Here is a 16,961-nt window from a genome sequence, read left to right as displayed (position 1 = left end):
TTTTTAATTTTTATTAAAATGGTCAAATTTCTAAGTATTTTCCTTTACAGCCACAGTGAGGAACCTTTTTTTCTGGCAAGGGCCATTTGGATATTTATAATATTCATGGGCCCTACAAAATCATCAACTTAAAAATCAGCCTGCTATAGATTTACTGAATTTTGAGTCCTGCCCACAGTCATAACGGATGATTTCATGGGACTTATACAGCCCAAGGGCCCCACCCCTACTTTGCAGTATTTATTGGTCGTGTGATTAGATATAAATAGCTGCTTCCTTCGTATGCCATTGTGTACTTTCACTCTTGAGGCTTTAATTCCTTTAAACCAAAAGATATAGAAGCCCCAAAGTTCTGAAAGAACACCAAAGAAGGGATACCTTCTAAAGCAGGAATTGTAAATCCTGAATAAATTTAGTCATCTAAGACTCCAGAAAGGTTTTCTATCATATTAAAAATAAAATCAAGCTCCATGCCCTAAATCTAAGAATAATTCAGAAAGTTCATGGAAAACACACATTATCTTTTCAGTGCATTTTCCCACAATCTTTCTTAAGCACCCTTGTAATCTCACCTCTGCTGGTCTCTGACCAAGCCTACCATTCACTGGTTCTCTAGCTTTGCTGACTTCACTTGCCATCACGTTGCTTTCCAAGCAGGCCAAGCCTATTGCTGCTCAGATCTCTGTACTTCCCTTTGATCTTCCCAGACATTCTGGCTCAGCCTGCTGCACACTTCACTAAGCTACTTAAATATTAACTTCTCTGTGAGAGTTGCTGTGACTCTACTTAGAACACTTATCAGCTGACACATATCTCAGCCTATCCTGCCAGCATTTCATTCCCTCGTACTGCTTTAGTTTTTTTTTTTTTTTTTTTTTTTTTTTATTTTGACAGGCAGAGTGGACAGTGAGAGAGAGAGACAGAGAGAAAGGTCTTCCTTTGCCGTTGGTTCACCCTCCAATGGCCGCCGCGGCCGGCGCGCTGCGGCCGGCGCACCGCGCTGATCCGATGGCAGGAGCCAGGAGCCAGGTGCTTTTCCTGGTCTCCCATGGGGTGCAGGGCCCAAGCACCTGGGCCATCCTCCACTGCACTCCCTGGCCACAGCAGAGGGCTGGCCTGGAAGAGGGGCAACCGGGACAGAATCCGGCGCCCCGACCGGGACTAGAACCCGGTGTGCCGGCGCCGCTAGGTGGAGGATTAGCCTAGTGAGCCGCGGCGCCGGCCGCTTTAGTTTTTTTGCATAGCATTTATCCCTATCTGCCATTGCATTATAGCAGAGGTTACTTGAAACTTCATGGAAAAATATAATTAAAAGGTAAGTTCTTGGGAAAGAACACATTTTTGATCAAGGGATCTCTCTTTCCCCAAGATGCCAGCTTCTTGAAATAAAGTCTTTCTTCTTGTTTTTTTGTTTTGTTTTGTTTTGTTTTTTAAAGTAAGTTCACTTTGGTGCAAAAGTATTTTAGAATCATATATGTAAGTGGGTTTTCAGAAAGTTCAGGGAAATGCCTATTATGAAGGAACTATGCATAGAAATCAGTATTTTTTACACCAAAATAAAATTACCTTTTAAAACCGTTGATCCACGAACTTTCTGAAGCACCTTCATATCTTTCCCATGTATTTCCTATCTCCTTGACTGGAATATAAGCTTCATGAAAACAACAGCTTTTGTCTGCCTCATTTACCAGTACATTCCAGCATTTAGGATACGCTGACTGAACAATCTACTTACCGTTGTCAAAACACGCATAATGGTGTCTATATGCCACCGTTTGGAAGGTGCATACCTGAGAAGACAATGGCACAGGGTGAGAAAACTGAAACCAGTAAATTATCCTGTACTCAGTGACTTGCCAAAGTCCTGTCCTACAGGCTTCTCTCTAGATTCCTTGGTGAAGTGATTATATTTGGAAACATTTCACCTTCCAACTTAACAGCCAAAGCCATTTCAAAGGTGATGAAACAATACACAGCCATACTCGGGGTTTCACATGTACTGGAACAGCTGAGATGAGGACTGGGAGTTTTTGTCTCCATTCCCTCAGAACACAAATCATGTATTAAGGAAGGGAGAGAAGGAAGAAAGAAAAGGGACAGATCCAGACAACAGGACTAGGACCTCATTCCTTTAAATTCAGAGTAGAAGAGGTCAGCGCCGTGGCTCACTTGGTTAATCCTCTGCATGCGGTGCCAGCATCCCATATGAGTGCCAGGTTCTAGTCCCAGTTGCTCCTCTTCCAGGCCAGCTCTCTGCTGTGCCCTGGGAGTGCAGTGGAGCATGGCCCAAGTGCTTGGGCCCCTGCACCCACATGGGAGACCAGGAGGAAGCACCTGGCTCCTGGCTTCAGATCAGCATAGCTCTGGCCGTGGAGGCCATTTGGGGGGGGAGGGTGAGCCAACGGAAGGAAGACCTTTCTCTCTGTCTCTCTCTCTCTCACTGTCTATAACTCTACCTGTCAAATTAAAAAATTTTTTTTCAGAGTAGAAAGGAGGAGTAGCCATCCAACTGAAATCCTGAGGGGCTTCCTCCAAAAGCTTTGCACAGAATTACAATTCAGATCCTGCAATTTTTCCATTCCCTTCACAAAAACAACATTGCAGTGAAAAGTAAAGAGCAGATACAAAAGGAGATTTCATAAAAGCGGGGTTTTTTAATAACAAAATTAAATACTAATATAATGGCCTTTCAGAGCTGATAATTGGGAGCTTGAAATAAATGCTCCAAGTTTTAAACTTATTTACACCATTTCCCCCAAGTTTTAACAACACTTTCAAAAAGTTCCAAGCATCTCCTATCATGAAAGGTAAAAATAAAATCTTACTTTTCTGCAGCAAGAAAGATTCCAGATGCACAGTCTGCTTTAAATTCTGGCTCACAGGAATCCAGAAAATAAAGTAATTCCTTCATCATGCCTCGGATATTATTCCCATTTACTAGGGCAAAACTCAATTCCATTGCACGCCTTAAAGAGGAAGGAAAAAGTTAGGATATTAACAGTGGGAATGAAGCAAAGACCTAGATATGCTCTCTGGGAATACCAAGTACCGGCAGATGTATCAGTGTCCTTACACAATTTTGTAATCTCAATCCTTACATGCAAGACAACCAAGCAGACTTATTCTTATGTAATCAAAATTAGTTTTGAAATTCTGAATCTTCATTCAACACTTTTCTTCTAAACTGCAGTTTTGGTTCAACAGTTTATTCTAAAAAGCTGAAATTTAGCATACTTAAGAAACTCAGAAAGAGAGGCAATAAAATTATTACTCAACAACAGTATCTCTCTGCCTTATTCTTTAAATGTGATCTATTAAGTCACCATAGTCTCATTACATCCACTTCTGTGCAAAAAAGATGCAATACATATATATCTAATGGTAGCAGGAAAATTAGGATAACACAATGAAAGGGAGAATGAGGACCATGAAAAGTAGGAGAAAAGGGTATGCATGATGAGGGCAAAGAATTCTATAACTGCCTGCCACATTGGTAAGGCAGGTAAAAATGGATGTATTTAACATGAAAGGTTACCATATGTATCTTTTCATATATGATGAATAATTTCAAATATTGTATATTACGTAATTTTCAAAAACACCAATTCAACAAGTACAAAATACTGTTAGATAACATAAAATTAATAAAAACTGAATCCTAGGCCACTGTTATGGCATAGCAGGTTAAGCAGTCACCTGTGACACTGGTATCCCATATGAGTGCCAATTCCAGTCCCAGCTGCTGCACTTCTGATATAGCTACCTGCTAATGCACCTGTGAAAGCAGTGGAAGACAGCCAAAGTACTTTGGGCCCCTGGCACTCACATGGCAGACGTGGATAGAGCATGAGACTCCTGCATTTGGCCTGGCCCAGCCCGAGTCACTGTGGCCATTTGGAGAGTGAATCAGAAGACAAAAGATCTCTTTTGCTGTCTCTCCTTCTGTCACTCTGCCTTTCAAAAAAAAAAAAAAAAAAAGCCTTTTTTTTTTTTTGAAAGGAGACTGAGAGGAGGTCAGAGGCAGTTTTGTAAAAAATAAAAGTAGGGCCTGGCATTGTGGTACAAGTTAGGCTACCTCCTACAACACTAGCATCCCACACGAGCGCCGGTTCTTGGACCCGCTGCTCCAAAGCTGACCCAGCTCCTTGCTGATGCTCCTGGAAAAGCAGCAGTAGATGGCCCTGGTCAATGGGCCCCTGTCATCCACATCAAAGACCAAGATGGAGTTCCAGGCTTCTGACTCAGCACAGCTCAGCCCCAGCCCTTGAAGCCATTTGGGGAGTAGACCAGCACGTATCTCTCTATCTCCCCCCTTGCCTCTCTTCCCTGTCAAATAAATAAAATCTTCAAAAGCATATAATTTTTTGAAGATGTATTTATTTATTTGAGTGGCAGAGTTATAGAGAGAGTCAGAGAGAGACAGAGGGAAAGGTCTTCCATCTTCTGGTGTGCTTCCCTAAATGGCCACAACGGCCAGAGCTGGGCTGATCCAAAGCAAGGAACCAGAAGCTTCTTCCAGTTCTCCAACATGGGTGCAGGGACCACGTGGGCCATTTTCCACTGCTTTTCCAGGCCATAGACAGAGAGCTAGATCCAAAGAAGAGCAGCCAGGACACAAACCGGTGACCATATAGGATGCCGGCACTGCAAGTGGAGGCTTACCTGCTATGCCATAGTGCTAACCCCCCCCCAAAAAATTTAAAAAGCAACAATATCAATAATTATAAATTCAATCCTCAGATAAATATAGAAATTACTACTCTTATGCAATGCATTGGGAATTTATATATATACACACACTTACTAATTCAGTTAATCTTGCATAATACTCTAAAGTGGATGCTCTTCCATCTACATTTTACAAGTGAGGCAGTCAAAGGTTAGACAATTTGACCCAGTCTATTAAAAGTAGAGCCAGCTTTTGAAATGAGGCAGCCTGGCTCCAGTATCTGAGCTTGTACTATTAAATATCCCGTCAAGGAGCCACAGATTTTACTTTTGGATTTCAGCACACAAACGAACTGTAGAGAAACAAGTCTAATTTCTACTCCTAGGACTGTGCCATATAAACATTAAGATTTAGAGTAGGGCATTTGATCTCTTTAGGATTATACACTAACTAATCTGTAAACTAAGGATCAAAGCAATTGCTTAGTCTCTCTCATTGGGTTGCTCTGACAACCAAGAGGGTACTCCAAAAAGCCTTAGCAAAAGGACCACATAAAAATTAGTATCACAGGGTTGTGATATGGCAAAATGGGTTAACCTACCATCTGGACACTCATATCCCATATCAAAGTGTCAGTTATGAGTCCCAGCTGGAAGGCTTCCCATCCAGCTCCCTGTGTCTGGGAAAGCAATAGGAGATGGTCCAAGTGTTTCTGTCCCTGTCACCCATGTGGGAGACCCAGATGGAGTTCCAGGTTTCCAGCCTCAGCCTGGCCCAGTCACAATTGTTGCAGCCATGTGGAAAGTGAATCAGCAGATGGAAGATATCTCTCTCTCTCCCCCCCACCCCATGTGTCTCTCCCTCTCAAATACAAATACAATAAAATTTTTTTAAAGCTAGTGTTACTGAGTCTAGGCCCTAGCTTTAGTTTGCCCACACAGTTAGTATCTGTTCTGTGAAGAAAAAAAAATCATTATTAACAAATGTTTGCTTACTAAGGCCAAACTATACCTAGGTTTTATAAACATCTATAGTTCTTCTAAGAGGAAACTCCATCTAGAGAAGAGACTCATTCCTTCTGAAGGTGCTATCAGCTGCTGAACAGTCTTTCCTAGTTGCAATGTTCTAAGAAACTTGGCTTCCTCCAGTATCCTGGGGCTTAAGCACTGTGAAAATTGTGTGCTGTCAGCAATGTGAGTTTCAGCATTGTGATGAGACACTTAGCCGATGGATCACTCCATATTTTCATCCTCCAACACACAGAGCACAGTACTTTTAATAAATAAAATTCCATCCACCTTGTCTATACCTGTTATATTAATCAAAGAACCAAGGAATAGAGGCCAGCATCGAGTGTAGCATAATGGTTTAAACCAACACCTGAGATGCAGGCATCCCATAGAGCCCGAGTTCAAATCCCTGTTGCTCCAATTCCAATCCAGCTCCCTGGTACTGAGCCTGGGAAAGCGGCAGAAGATGGTCTAAGTACTTGGTCCCCTGCCACCCACATGGAAAATCTCAAAGAAGATCCTGGATCCCGGCTTATGCCTGACAACAGCCCCACACATTGTGGCCATTTGGGAAGCGAATGAGCAGATGGAAGATCTCTCCCTCTGTCTCAAATAATTCTTTAAAAAACAAATAAACCAAGGGCAACTTCAATGTACACTTATTTCTTATTGGCCTCCTTCACTGACCTAAACCTCTCCCTGTTAACTACTAAAAAAAAGGATTCATTCAGCAGAGTTCATCTATGAATGAAATGACTTAAAACATAGTATCAAGTAGGGGAACACAGAACTATCAATGACCATTCAACAAAAACACTATACTGAGAAAGATTCTGTCTGTTACCGTTTTATTGAGACATCCAAATCTTTTAGACAGTCCACAATTGTGCTCCTGTGCCTCTGTACTGCATTATGATCTGTTTGCACAGTCTTCAACAAGGATGTCAGAGCTACATATCTGGATGAAGCAGAGTTACAAAATAACACTTAAAATGTAACATTTAGGATAGTTTTACCCTTCATAAATAATGAAAACAAAGATGTCTAATGGCCAAGGGAAAGTATAGGGTTTTAAATATTTAAAAGCAAAGAGAGAGGTATACATGCAAAGGTAACATTTTAAAGACATAAGAGACAACATAATCTCAAGTAGTCACAATTAGGAGAAGCTTTGGATTTCTATTTGCATTCAGTCAAGCCCACTTAAACCTCTAAAAACTAACTGATTCAATTATTTCAAAATCTTTCAGTACTAGGACAAAATAAAAATAAAACATGCCTTTTCAAGCTGCCTTAGTCTCAGAATGTGACATGAAATTATTTTACCACCCTGTTTTTCTCTGCTTTGATACTGGTATCAAAACTGCCTCTGTAAAAATTTTAGTTTAAAACCCTACTGTTTAAAAAATCTTTTGGAAAAAGATAATTCAGCATGCTAACAAGGATTATTTCTACATCTTTTCATTATCAAAATAAGAAAGAAAAAACTGTCCTGATTAAGAAAAAAAAAAAAAAGCAAGCAGGAATGTAACAAAATAAAAGATAATACTGATCAATTCATCTACTTAAAAAAAAAACCTGGCTGGAATTCTCAAAAACATTCCAGATTTGCTACCTGAAATGTTACATTTTTCTTCTTAATTTAGAGCGGGGGTCAACAAACTACCACCCCCACTACAAAATCCAGCCCTCCGTTGTTCTGTAAATCAATCTTTGTTGAATACAATCATGTTCATCATTTACATATTGTCTATGATTTCACAAGTAGCTGCTTTAGAGACCCTGTGGCCTCTATAAAACATAAAATATTTACCACTTATCCCTTTACAGAAAAATATGCTGACTCCTGATTTACAATATAAATAGGAGTGAAAATTAAGCCACGAAGAAGACTCTCTAATTTATTTGTAAAATAGTTTTAAGAACAGACAAAAAATATTCCCAGTTGAAGATGAGTTTCTGGCACAATGAGTAAGATGCCACCTGGATGGGCTGGCGCCATGGCTCACTTGGTTAATCTTCTGCCTGTGGCGCTGGCATCCCATATGGGCACCAGGTTCTAGTCCCGGTTGCTCCTCCTCTACTCCAGCTCTCTGCTGTGGCCCGGGAGGGCAGTGGAAGATGGCCCAAGTCCTTGGGCCTCGGCACCTGCATGGGAAGAAGCACCTGGCTCCTGGCTTCAGATCAGCGCAGCGCCAGCCGTGGCGGCCATTGGGGGAGTGAACCAGTGGAAGGAAGACCTTTCTCTCTCTCTCTCTCTCTCTCTCTCTCACACTGTCTACAACTCTACCTGTCAAATAAATTAAAAAAATTTTTTTTTTAAAAAAAAGATGCCACCTGGAATGCCCACATCTCATACTGCAGAGCCTGGTTCAAGTGCCAGCTCCACTTCTGATTCAAATTCTTGTTAATGCACACCCTGGCAAGGCTGCAGTTGATGGTCCAGCACGTGGGTCCCTGCCACCCATGTGGGAAACCTGGTTGGAGTTCTAGGCTCCTGACTCTAGCCTGGCCTAGCCCTGGCTGAAGTGGGCATTTGTGAAGTGCACTGTCAGATGGAAGATACCTGACTATTCTTTTCAATTAAAAAAATTAAAATGAAAAAGTTCTAGATATGTCACTTAGTACAAGTGCAAACTTAAGCAAAAACCACTCTTGAAAATATTAAGTTTTAACACCTAAGATATCAGCAATTTACAGTTGACATACCTAATATTCTTGTCATTGTTCAGTAAGAAACGACCCAGGATATTAATGGCTAGAACCTAAAGAAAAACAGCATAGGTTAAAAATCTAGGAATAGTAAATATTTTTATCATTTCTTGTCACTGGTCATTTCCTAGCTTCTAACAGCTGTAAATTATTTAAAGGCAATAACTGATAGACTGCAATCAAAAAAGAAAAAAAATTCTAAAATATCTAAATGAAACTCTTAAAAACATATTCTTAGTCAATAGTAATTACAAGATTATGTTTGGAGGTTTAGATATTAGTGGGAGAAGAAAACTGTTAAGTTTCTTGGAAAGAAAATCTGGCAAAACTACAAATATTTAAAATAAAAATATATCAGGCTGGCACCATGGCTCACTAGGCTAATCCTCCGCCTGCGGCTCCGGCACTCTGAGTTCTAGTCCTGTTTGGGGCCCCGGTTCTATCCCGGTTGCTCCTCTTCCAGTCCAGCTCTCTGTTGTGGCCTGGCCTAAGAGGGCAGTAGAGGATGGCCCAAGTGCTTGGGCCCTACACCCGCATAGGAGACCAGGAGGAAACACCTGGCTCCTGGCTTCGGATCGGCGCAGATGCCGGCCGTGGCGGCCATTTTGGGGGTGAACCAATGGAAGGAAGACCTTTCTGTCTCTCTCTCTCTCTAACTCTGCCTGTCAAAAATATATATATAGTATATATATACATATATATACACACTATGCTTCAATAATTCCCCTTCTCAGAATTCATCTGGCAAATATAATCATATAACACTTCCTGCAACTTACAAGTGATAGAATACATCTTAAATGTCCATTAAAGCAAATTTGCAAAATATACTACAGTATAGCCATATAAGAGAGCATTATATAGTCATTAAAAAAATGCATTCTGACTTATGGAACAAAATGGATGAGTTCTGAATACATTAGGCTAAATGAAGACAGAATGGAAAGATAAATACTCCACTTTTAAGAGGAGGAGGTACCGTGACATGTGAAATGTATGTTTGGTCTTTATTGGTGTTTCTTGGCACACACTCCTAAACCCCTTGAAATTTTCTGAGTAACAGCAGCATCTTTAATTTTAATGAGGCAACTTTTGATGGATTCTTGGAATGGTTATGGGTTAGGAGTTTCAGTAGATCCTAGCCCTCGGCAGAGGAGAGGTGCTGAAGGTTACACTGATCACCAATGACCAATGCTTTGAACACTCATGCTATATAACGAGGCCTGCAGAAGAACAGCATTCAGAGGAGGTTCTACACAGATGAGTTTCCTGAAGGGTGGCACACCTAGAGAGAAAATGATGTTCCTGATCCCTTCCCACTTGCCTTGCCCTATGCATCTCTCCCACGTGGCTATTCACATAAACACTCTGTAACATCCTTTACAGCAATCTGGTAAATGTAAGTATAGCATTTCCCTAACTTTGAGGCACTCCAGAAAATTAACCAAATATAAGGAGAAAGTCACAGGAATCAGATTTATAAGCAAGTCAATCAAACCAGTGTTTGGGAATGGCATCTGAAGTAGGGGCAGTCTTGTGGGACTAAGTCCTCAATCTGTGGTACCAAGCACTAACTCCAGGTAGGCAGTATCAAAACAGAATTAAATTCAAGAACACCTAGCTGTCATCTGCCAGAAAACTGTTTGGTGTGCACCCATACAGGTGGTGTCAGAAGTTAGGTGCTGAATGACTATGTGAGAATAGCGAAAACATTTTGGTATTGAGGTGTTTCTGTTTTTCTGTGTATCTCTTCAGAGGTACTTAAGAGGAGTCAAATTCATGGCAAAAACAGAATGGTGGTTGCTAAGGAGTAGGAGTGTTGGGGAAAAGGGAATTACTGTTCAGTGGATACAAAGTATCCATTATAAGAAAAAGTCATACTTCATTCTTCTCGTTCTTATTAATTCATTTATTTATTAGTATTAGAATTGCAAATTCATAGCCTCATAAAAAATTACCAACTGGAATACAGTGTTTGTATATAGTTCCTTTTGTCTTTGTTTAGTATTACAGTATCCAAATAACTGTAGTAACTTAGATGTTTTCCATTCTCTACCTATCCTGAAAATGGAAGCATAATATATATTGTACTTGGGTGCTTGGCACCTATATGGGAGTCCAGGATGGAGTTCAATTTGGTTTCAATCTGGTCCAGACCTGGCTGTTGTGGCCACTTGGTGAGTAAGTCAGTGAATGAATGTATATGTGTCTCTCTCTCTGTCACTCCACCTTACAAAAAAATAAATAAACCTTAAAAATAAAAAGTCTCAGGAGAACAGGTACTTACTTACTAGTCTCAAAGTGTTACCCACAAAATATTTTAATTACAAGGCAAAAACAGTAACTTTACAGTACAGAGATCAGCACACATAAACTTTACCAAATGATCAAGGTTAACATCACCAGTGGAGACAGATAGCATGTACCTCCCAGTTGTAACAAACTAAGAAGGGCACATCACTTCTGCAGTTTTGCCAAAACAGCATAACCGTATTCTATAAAATTCTGAGAAAATATGAGATAAACTGAGGTACACCCTACAAAAAGAATTGATCAGTACTCTTAAAAAAGTCCTAATTTAGGTAATAGTGTGGTATCAGTAACTTCTTAATTTTGATAACAACACTATAAATATGCAATATGTTAATATTAGAGGAAGCTGGGTGACCAATGTAGGGCACATAGGAACTCTGAATTATTTTTCAAACTTTTCTCTAAGTCGAAAATTACTACAAGTAAAAGTTTTGGGGGACCAGCACCGTGGCACAGTAGGTTAATCCTCCACCTGCTGCGCTGGCATCCCACATGGTCACCAGGTTCTAGTCCTGGCTGCTCCTCTTTCAATCCAGCTCTCTGCTGTGGCCTGGGAAAGCAGTGGAATATGGCCCAAGTGCTTGGGCCCCTGCACCCATGTGGGAAACGGGGAGGAAGCACCTGGTGCCTGGTTTCAGATTGGTGCAGCTCCGGCAGCTGTGGCCATTTGGGGATTGAACCAATGGAAGGAGGACCTTTCTCTGTTTCTCCCTCCCCCTGTCTGTAACTCTACCTTTCAAATAAATGAATAAAATCTTTTAAAAATAATAATAATAAGTTTTGGAAAAGAGGAGTGTTTGGCACAACACCTGAAGTTGCTGTCAGAATGCCTGAATTCCCTATCAGAGTGCCGAGTTTGAGTCTTAGCTCCTTTGATGCCAATCCAGCTTCCTGCTAAAGTGCACCTTGGGAGGCAGCAGATGGGTCCCTACCATTCAAATGAGAGATCTTGATGAAGTCTGAATTCCTGGCTTTGGTCTGGCCCAGCTCTTGACTGCTGTGGGTACTTGTGGAGTGATCTAGCAGATAAAAATCTCGCGCGTGCGCTTGGGGCTGCCACTGTGGTGTAGTAGGCTAAGCTTCTGCCTGTGGCGCTAGAATCCCACAGGGGGACCAGTTCCTGTCCCAGCTGCTCCGCTTCCAATCCAGCTGTTTGTGGCCCAAGAAAGCAGTGGAAGGTGGCCCAAGTGCTTAGGCCCCTGCACCCACGTGGAGATGTGGAGGAATATCCTGGCTCCGGGCTTTGGATCCGCCCAGCTCCGGCCACTGTGGCCATTTGGGGAGTGAACCAGAGCATGGAAGACCTTTCTCTCTGTCGCTCACTCTCTCTAAAATAAGTAAAGTCTTTAATATATATATATAAAATTAATATATATCTTTCTTTAATATATATATATCTTTCTCTCTTCCTTTCAAATAAAGTAAATAAAAAGTGAAGAATAAATATACATGTACAGACACATTTATAAGTCTCAAAATACATACTAGCAAAATAGTAACAGCATTTCCCCTCATGAAATCTAAAAGGTAGATATTTTCCTCTTTCTACTTTTGGTATTGGTTGAATTTCTTACTTTAAATGCTTATGCCTTAAAGAAAAAAAAATAATGTTCAACATGTCCTGCTTTAAGCAATGAGCAAATTTCAAATTGTGATTCTAACAAAAACCTACTCTGAAATGTTTCCTTTGGGGCTGGTGTCGTGGCAAAGTGGGTAAAGCCGCAGCCTGAAATGCCAGCATCCCATTATAGGTGGCCAGTTCATGTTCCAGCTGCTCCACTTCTGATCCAGCTCTCTGCTAATGCACCTGGGAAAGCAGCAGAAGATGGCCCAGGTACTTGGTTGGGTTCCTGCAACCCACTTGGGAGACTCAGATGAAGCTCCTGGTTCCTGGCTTTGGCCTGGCCTAGCATGGCCGTTGCAGCCATTTGGAAAGTGAACCAGCAAATGGAAGATAGCCCACTCTCTCTCTCTCTCTCTGTCTCTCTGTAATTCTGCCTTTAAAATAAATAAAATATATCTTTAAAAAAAAAAAGTTTCCTTGATTCAAGAGTATCTATATAATTAAGTACAGCTAAGCTCTTTGAAACTTTTTAATAATTATTGTTAAATCTTCAATGGGAGGCAATAATACTCAAATACCAAACATACAGCATTACACATTTTCCATCATTCCTTCCTAAAGTCAGGTTCCAAATGAAATCCCATTTCAAAGTATTATAGTTCAAATCAATCAAAATAAATAAAAAGCATAGGGGATAAAAAGATTTAAAAAAGGACTTACTCGCAGTCCACTCTCTGACTTGATATCCATGATAGTCAAAACTGTTTCATAAAGAATAGCATTTCCTACATTCTTACTCGTCTCTGTATTAGTGGCAACCTGAAGAGACACATGGAGCAGTACATTAAGTGATAAAACAATGCTGCCAAAAATATCAAGAGGTAATGAGATATATTATGATCATAACCACCAACAGACAAATATAAAAACTGCTCCACATAGTAGCAATCATCAAACTACTCCCTATTAAATTCAAATTTAATATAATGTAAGTTAGATCTACTCACCTGTGCTAATATATCATTCATAGCTTCACTTGAGTCATCATCATTTCGTCCTAAAATTCTTAATAACCGCAAAATTCGTACCTAAAATGCAAAATATGATGTATCAACAAACTATGTTTGAACAAAGAAATCTCACTTAGTACGAAATCCAAATCTGAGATCCTATCAGATACGGTCAAAATTATAAGAATTCTCAACATTCTCTTTAGAGAAACTACATATGCTTCTATATCTTACGAAATTATTATGCAACCTAGACTTCACCATTCCACAGCTAAAGAATATCACCACCAGAAAGCTGTATTGTTCCAGGTGTCCAAGTAGCATATATATATTTTTTTAATTTATTTGACAGTTATAGACAGTCAGAGACAGAGACAGAGAGAAAGTCTTCCTTCCGCTGGTTCACTTCCCAAATGGCTGCTACAGCAGCGCCGTGCCAATCTGAAGCCAGGAGCCAGGTGCTTTTTCCTGGTCTCCCATGTGGGTGCAGGGCCCAAGCACTTGGGCCATCCTCCACTGCCCTCTTGGGCCAGGCCACAGTAGAGAGCTGGACTGGAAGAGGAGTAACCGGGACTAGAACCCAGTGCCCATACTGGATGCCGGCGCTGCAGGCGGAGGATTAACCAAATGAGCCACGGTACCGGTCCAAGTAGTATATTAAAACTTTAATTTCTGGGGCTGGCACTTTGGTGTAGCCACCACCTGAACTGGCAACATCCCATTTGGGTGCCAGTTCAAGTCCCGGCTGCTTCACTTCCGATCCAGCTCTCTGCTATGACCTGGGAAAGCAGTAGACTCACATGGGAGACCTGGAAGAAGCTCCTGGCTCCTGTCTTTGGATAGCCACAGCTCTGGCCAACTGGGGAGTGAACCAGTGGATGGAAGATCAATCAATCGATTGATCTCTCTCTGCCTCTCTTTCTGCGTAACTCTTTCAAGTAAATAAATACTAAAAATGTAATTTCACTATCTCAATCTAATAAAATATAGAATTGTACACCTACTCATTTAGTAATGTAATTAATCTGACTACCACACTTCTACCAAATACAAACCTAAGAGACAGGAAATGGTCTGTTCCTTTGGTATTAACTTCACATTATATTTATTCAAAATTTTTTCAACCTCACCTGCAAAAAGGGGTCACTGATACCAGAAACATCATGTTCTGGTGAATATCCGGACATAATGAGGTTCTTGAGAATACGAACTAATTGGGGCACAAGCTGCAGGGAAAAAAGAGGCACCAAAAAAAGTGAGTATCAAGGAATATCTCATGAATAAATAAGTCTTTTCATTTAGAATAAGGGTACAAGGATCTGAATTCAAGCAAATTCTACTGATAAAAATATAACAGTATACTGTAGGTGTCTGATAAATTCAACTGGAAGTACTTAGGCAAAAAACACAAGAAGTATCTATTTTATCTGAAAACAAACAAACCAGACTTCTTTACTGTGGAATTATATATGAAAAGTTATTACAAACAACAGTAGCCCAGAAAGCCTATGGAACTCACGTAAAGCAGATGCCTACTAAGAATACTGCATTTCTACTTCTGTAGAACTTGACATAATAAGGTGGCAAAAACATTTAAACACTTGAAAATGCATCACAGCAAAATGTAAATGGTGACCACATTAAAATAATAGCTTTAAGACATACCAACTCAAACAAAAAAATTTCTATCCTCTATAGGTACAGTTATATTCTTCAACGAACAGAGAACACCGAAGCCAACAACATTAACCAAATGGAAAAGACACATGAAGAAAAAAAAATGGTATCTTTTATCTTAAGAAGATACAGGCCATGAATAATTTCCTCACCCAATTCTTAACTCATCTGCAATAATTTTTATTTAAGTTTAGTTACATACACAGCTTTGCAGCCTGTTTTCTTGTCTGAATCTGCCAATGAAATTATACCTGCCTTACAGTCAGGAATTCTTTTCTTAACCTTTCTTTAATTTCTCCACTAAAGTCATAACACATAATAGAGGCAATTTTACTGCCAATAAGAACTTACAGACACTTTAAGTATCAGCACTCATTTCTTTTCTTTTGGTCAATTACTTGATGCTAAAACCCTACTCCAAAATGTTTGTCACTATAGAAATTTTGCCAGTCACCAATTAAAAACTCAATTTAGCTGAAAACAAACAAAAAACAAGACAAACAAAAAAAATGTGATGACCTAAAATTAAGTAAAGAAATGTCAACAGTGAACTGCACTGACCCAACTCGTTTACAATTCAATTATGTTTTCCCATTGTATTTAGCCTCTGTCCTTTTCTAACTCCCAAGCTTAAAAGAGGATGAAGTTGAAATGAAAAGCCAAGCTATACCCAAGGCATGCCTGCAAAACACCAAGGTCACTTCCAGATACATGAGAACACACTTCAAAATTAAGTGACTCATTAGTCACTCAAACAAAAATCTAATTTGGATAACTCCAAGAATAAGACAAATTTGAGGCACAGAAATCTGTAAATTCTAACAAAATTCTTATTAAATCTGTCAATTATGGGCAACTTACTAGAGGTAAGAATACTATTTTTAAAACTGCTTTAAATGTTGTAATAAAATCCAGACTATTGGCCGGCGCTGTGGCTCACTAGGTTAATCCTCCGCCTTGCGGCGCTGGTTCACCGGGTTCTAGTCCCAGTCTGGGCGCCGGATTCTGTCCCGGTTGCCCCTCTTCCAGGCCAGCTCTCTGCTGTGGCCCGGGAGTGCAGTGGAGGATGGCCCAAGTGCTTGGGCCCTGCACCCCATGGGAGACCAGGAGAAGCACCTGGCTCCTGCCTTTGGATCAGCACGGTGCGCCGCCCGCGGCGGCCATTGGAGGGTGTACCAACAGCAAAGGAAGCCCTTTCTCTCTCTCTCACTGTCCATTCTGCCTGTAAAAAAAAAAAAAAATTCCAGGCTATCTAGTTACCAAGTTCTGTGCAAAAAACACCTCACCTCACATACTTCTCAATGGTCTGCTTTTTTGTGCTACATATAACCCTAATTGTTTTGTAAATCTGGTTTATTTCTTGGAGAAGTTCTTTATTCCTTGGGATACTAAATTCAGGAATTCTTTAATTCACTGTCCAAAGGTTAGCACATCACATAAGATTACCCAGGGACAGAAAGTACAAATATCTATGTGTTCTTCATACAAATTCTTGGTCTGAGCTTAATTTTTCAGACAAAAATGCAAGATACTAAACTTGATGACAGGACAAACAAAATAAGATGACAAAGGGAAAGACTGCAGCCATGAAAATCAGTTGGTGCCCACCTATTCTACCTCAAAATATTCCAAAACTTCCAGGCAAGATTAGGCCCAAGGAAGGGCAAAATAAAAGTTCTAAATTTGAATTGAAGCTCAGATGAATGCAAGAAGCCTTTTAAAGTATGGGGTTACCCAGATATGGCTCTAAAATACCTGCTTCAAAAGGCAGTGTTTTGTATCAAGGCTCCAGAATGATCTAAAATTGCCATCACCAAAGATACTGCTCAGCTGCTCAAGGTTTCTCAAGTGAAGATACAGGAAAGGCAGAAAAGTACGCTTCCAATTCAGGCTGCAACTGAAATTCAAGGCTGACTTTGGAGTCAGAAGTTTTAAGTGACAAGACAAAAAACTGGACTAAGAAGTTAGACAAAAATGCTCGAGTAAGTAATCCACAGTATTAAGCA

At 40.3% G+C, this 16,961-nt stretch overlaps 1 protein-coding gene and 1 non-coding gene across 4 annotated transcripts in view; both read right to left on the bottom strand.

Moving 5' to 3' along the window:
• The window catches only part of AP1G1 (adaptor related protein complex 1 subunit gamma 1), a 100,611-nt gene that overhangs the window by 29,049 nt on the left and 54,601 nt on the right, over positions 1-16,961 (bottom strand). For all 3 annotated transcript variants that reach the window (XM_002711697.6, XM_089320413.1, XM_089320412.1), the window contains 7 exons: positions 14,409-14,504; positions 13,276-13,356; positions 12,989-13,087; positions 8,389-8,444; positions 6,524-6,637; positions 2,826-2,966; positions 1,736-1,790 (listed from right to left, as the gene is read on the bottom strand). In XM_002711697.6, coding sequence (XP_002711743.1) covers positions 1,736-1,790; positions 2,826-2,966; positions 6,524-6,637; positions 8,389-8,444; positions 12,989-13,087; positions 13,276-13,356; positions 14,409-14,504 — 642 coding nt within the window. The remainder of the gene's footprint in view (positions 1-1,735; positions 1,791-2,825; positions 2,967-6,523; positions 6,638-8,388; positions 8,445-12,988; positions 13,088-13,275; positions 13,357-14,408; positions 14,505-16,961) is intronic.
• On the bottom strand, positions 5,846-5,931 carry LOC127491428 (small nucleolar RNA SNORD71). The gene has a single exon (XR_007920088.1). It is a non-coding gene; the product is annotated as a small nucleolar RNA SNORD71 (small nucleolar RNA).

This window comes from Oryctolagus cuniculus, chromosome 18, assembly GCF_051225735.1.
Source record: "Oryctolagus cuniculus isolate XC-2025 breed Fujian yellow rabbit chromosome 18, ASM5122573v1, whole genome shotgun sequence".
NCBI lineage: Eukaryota > Metazoa > Chordata > Mammalia > Lagomorpha > Leporidae > Oryctolagus > Oryctolagus cuniculus.
This window is presented reverse-complemented; position numbering and strand designations above follow the sequence as displayed.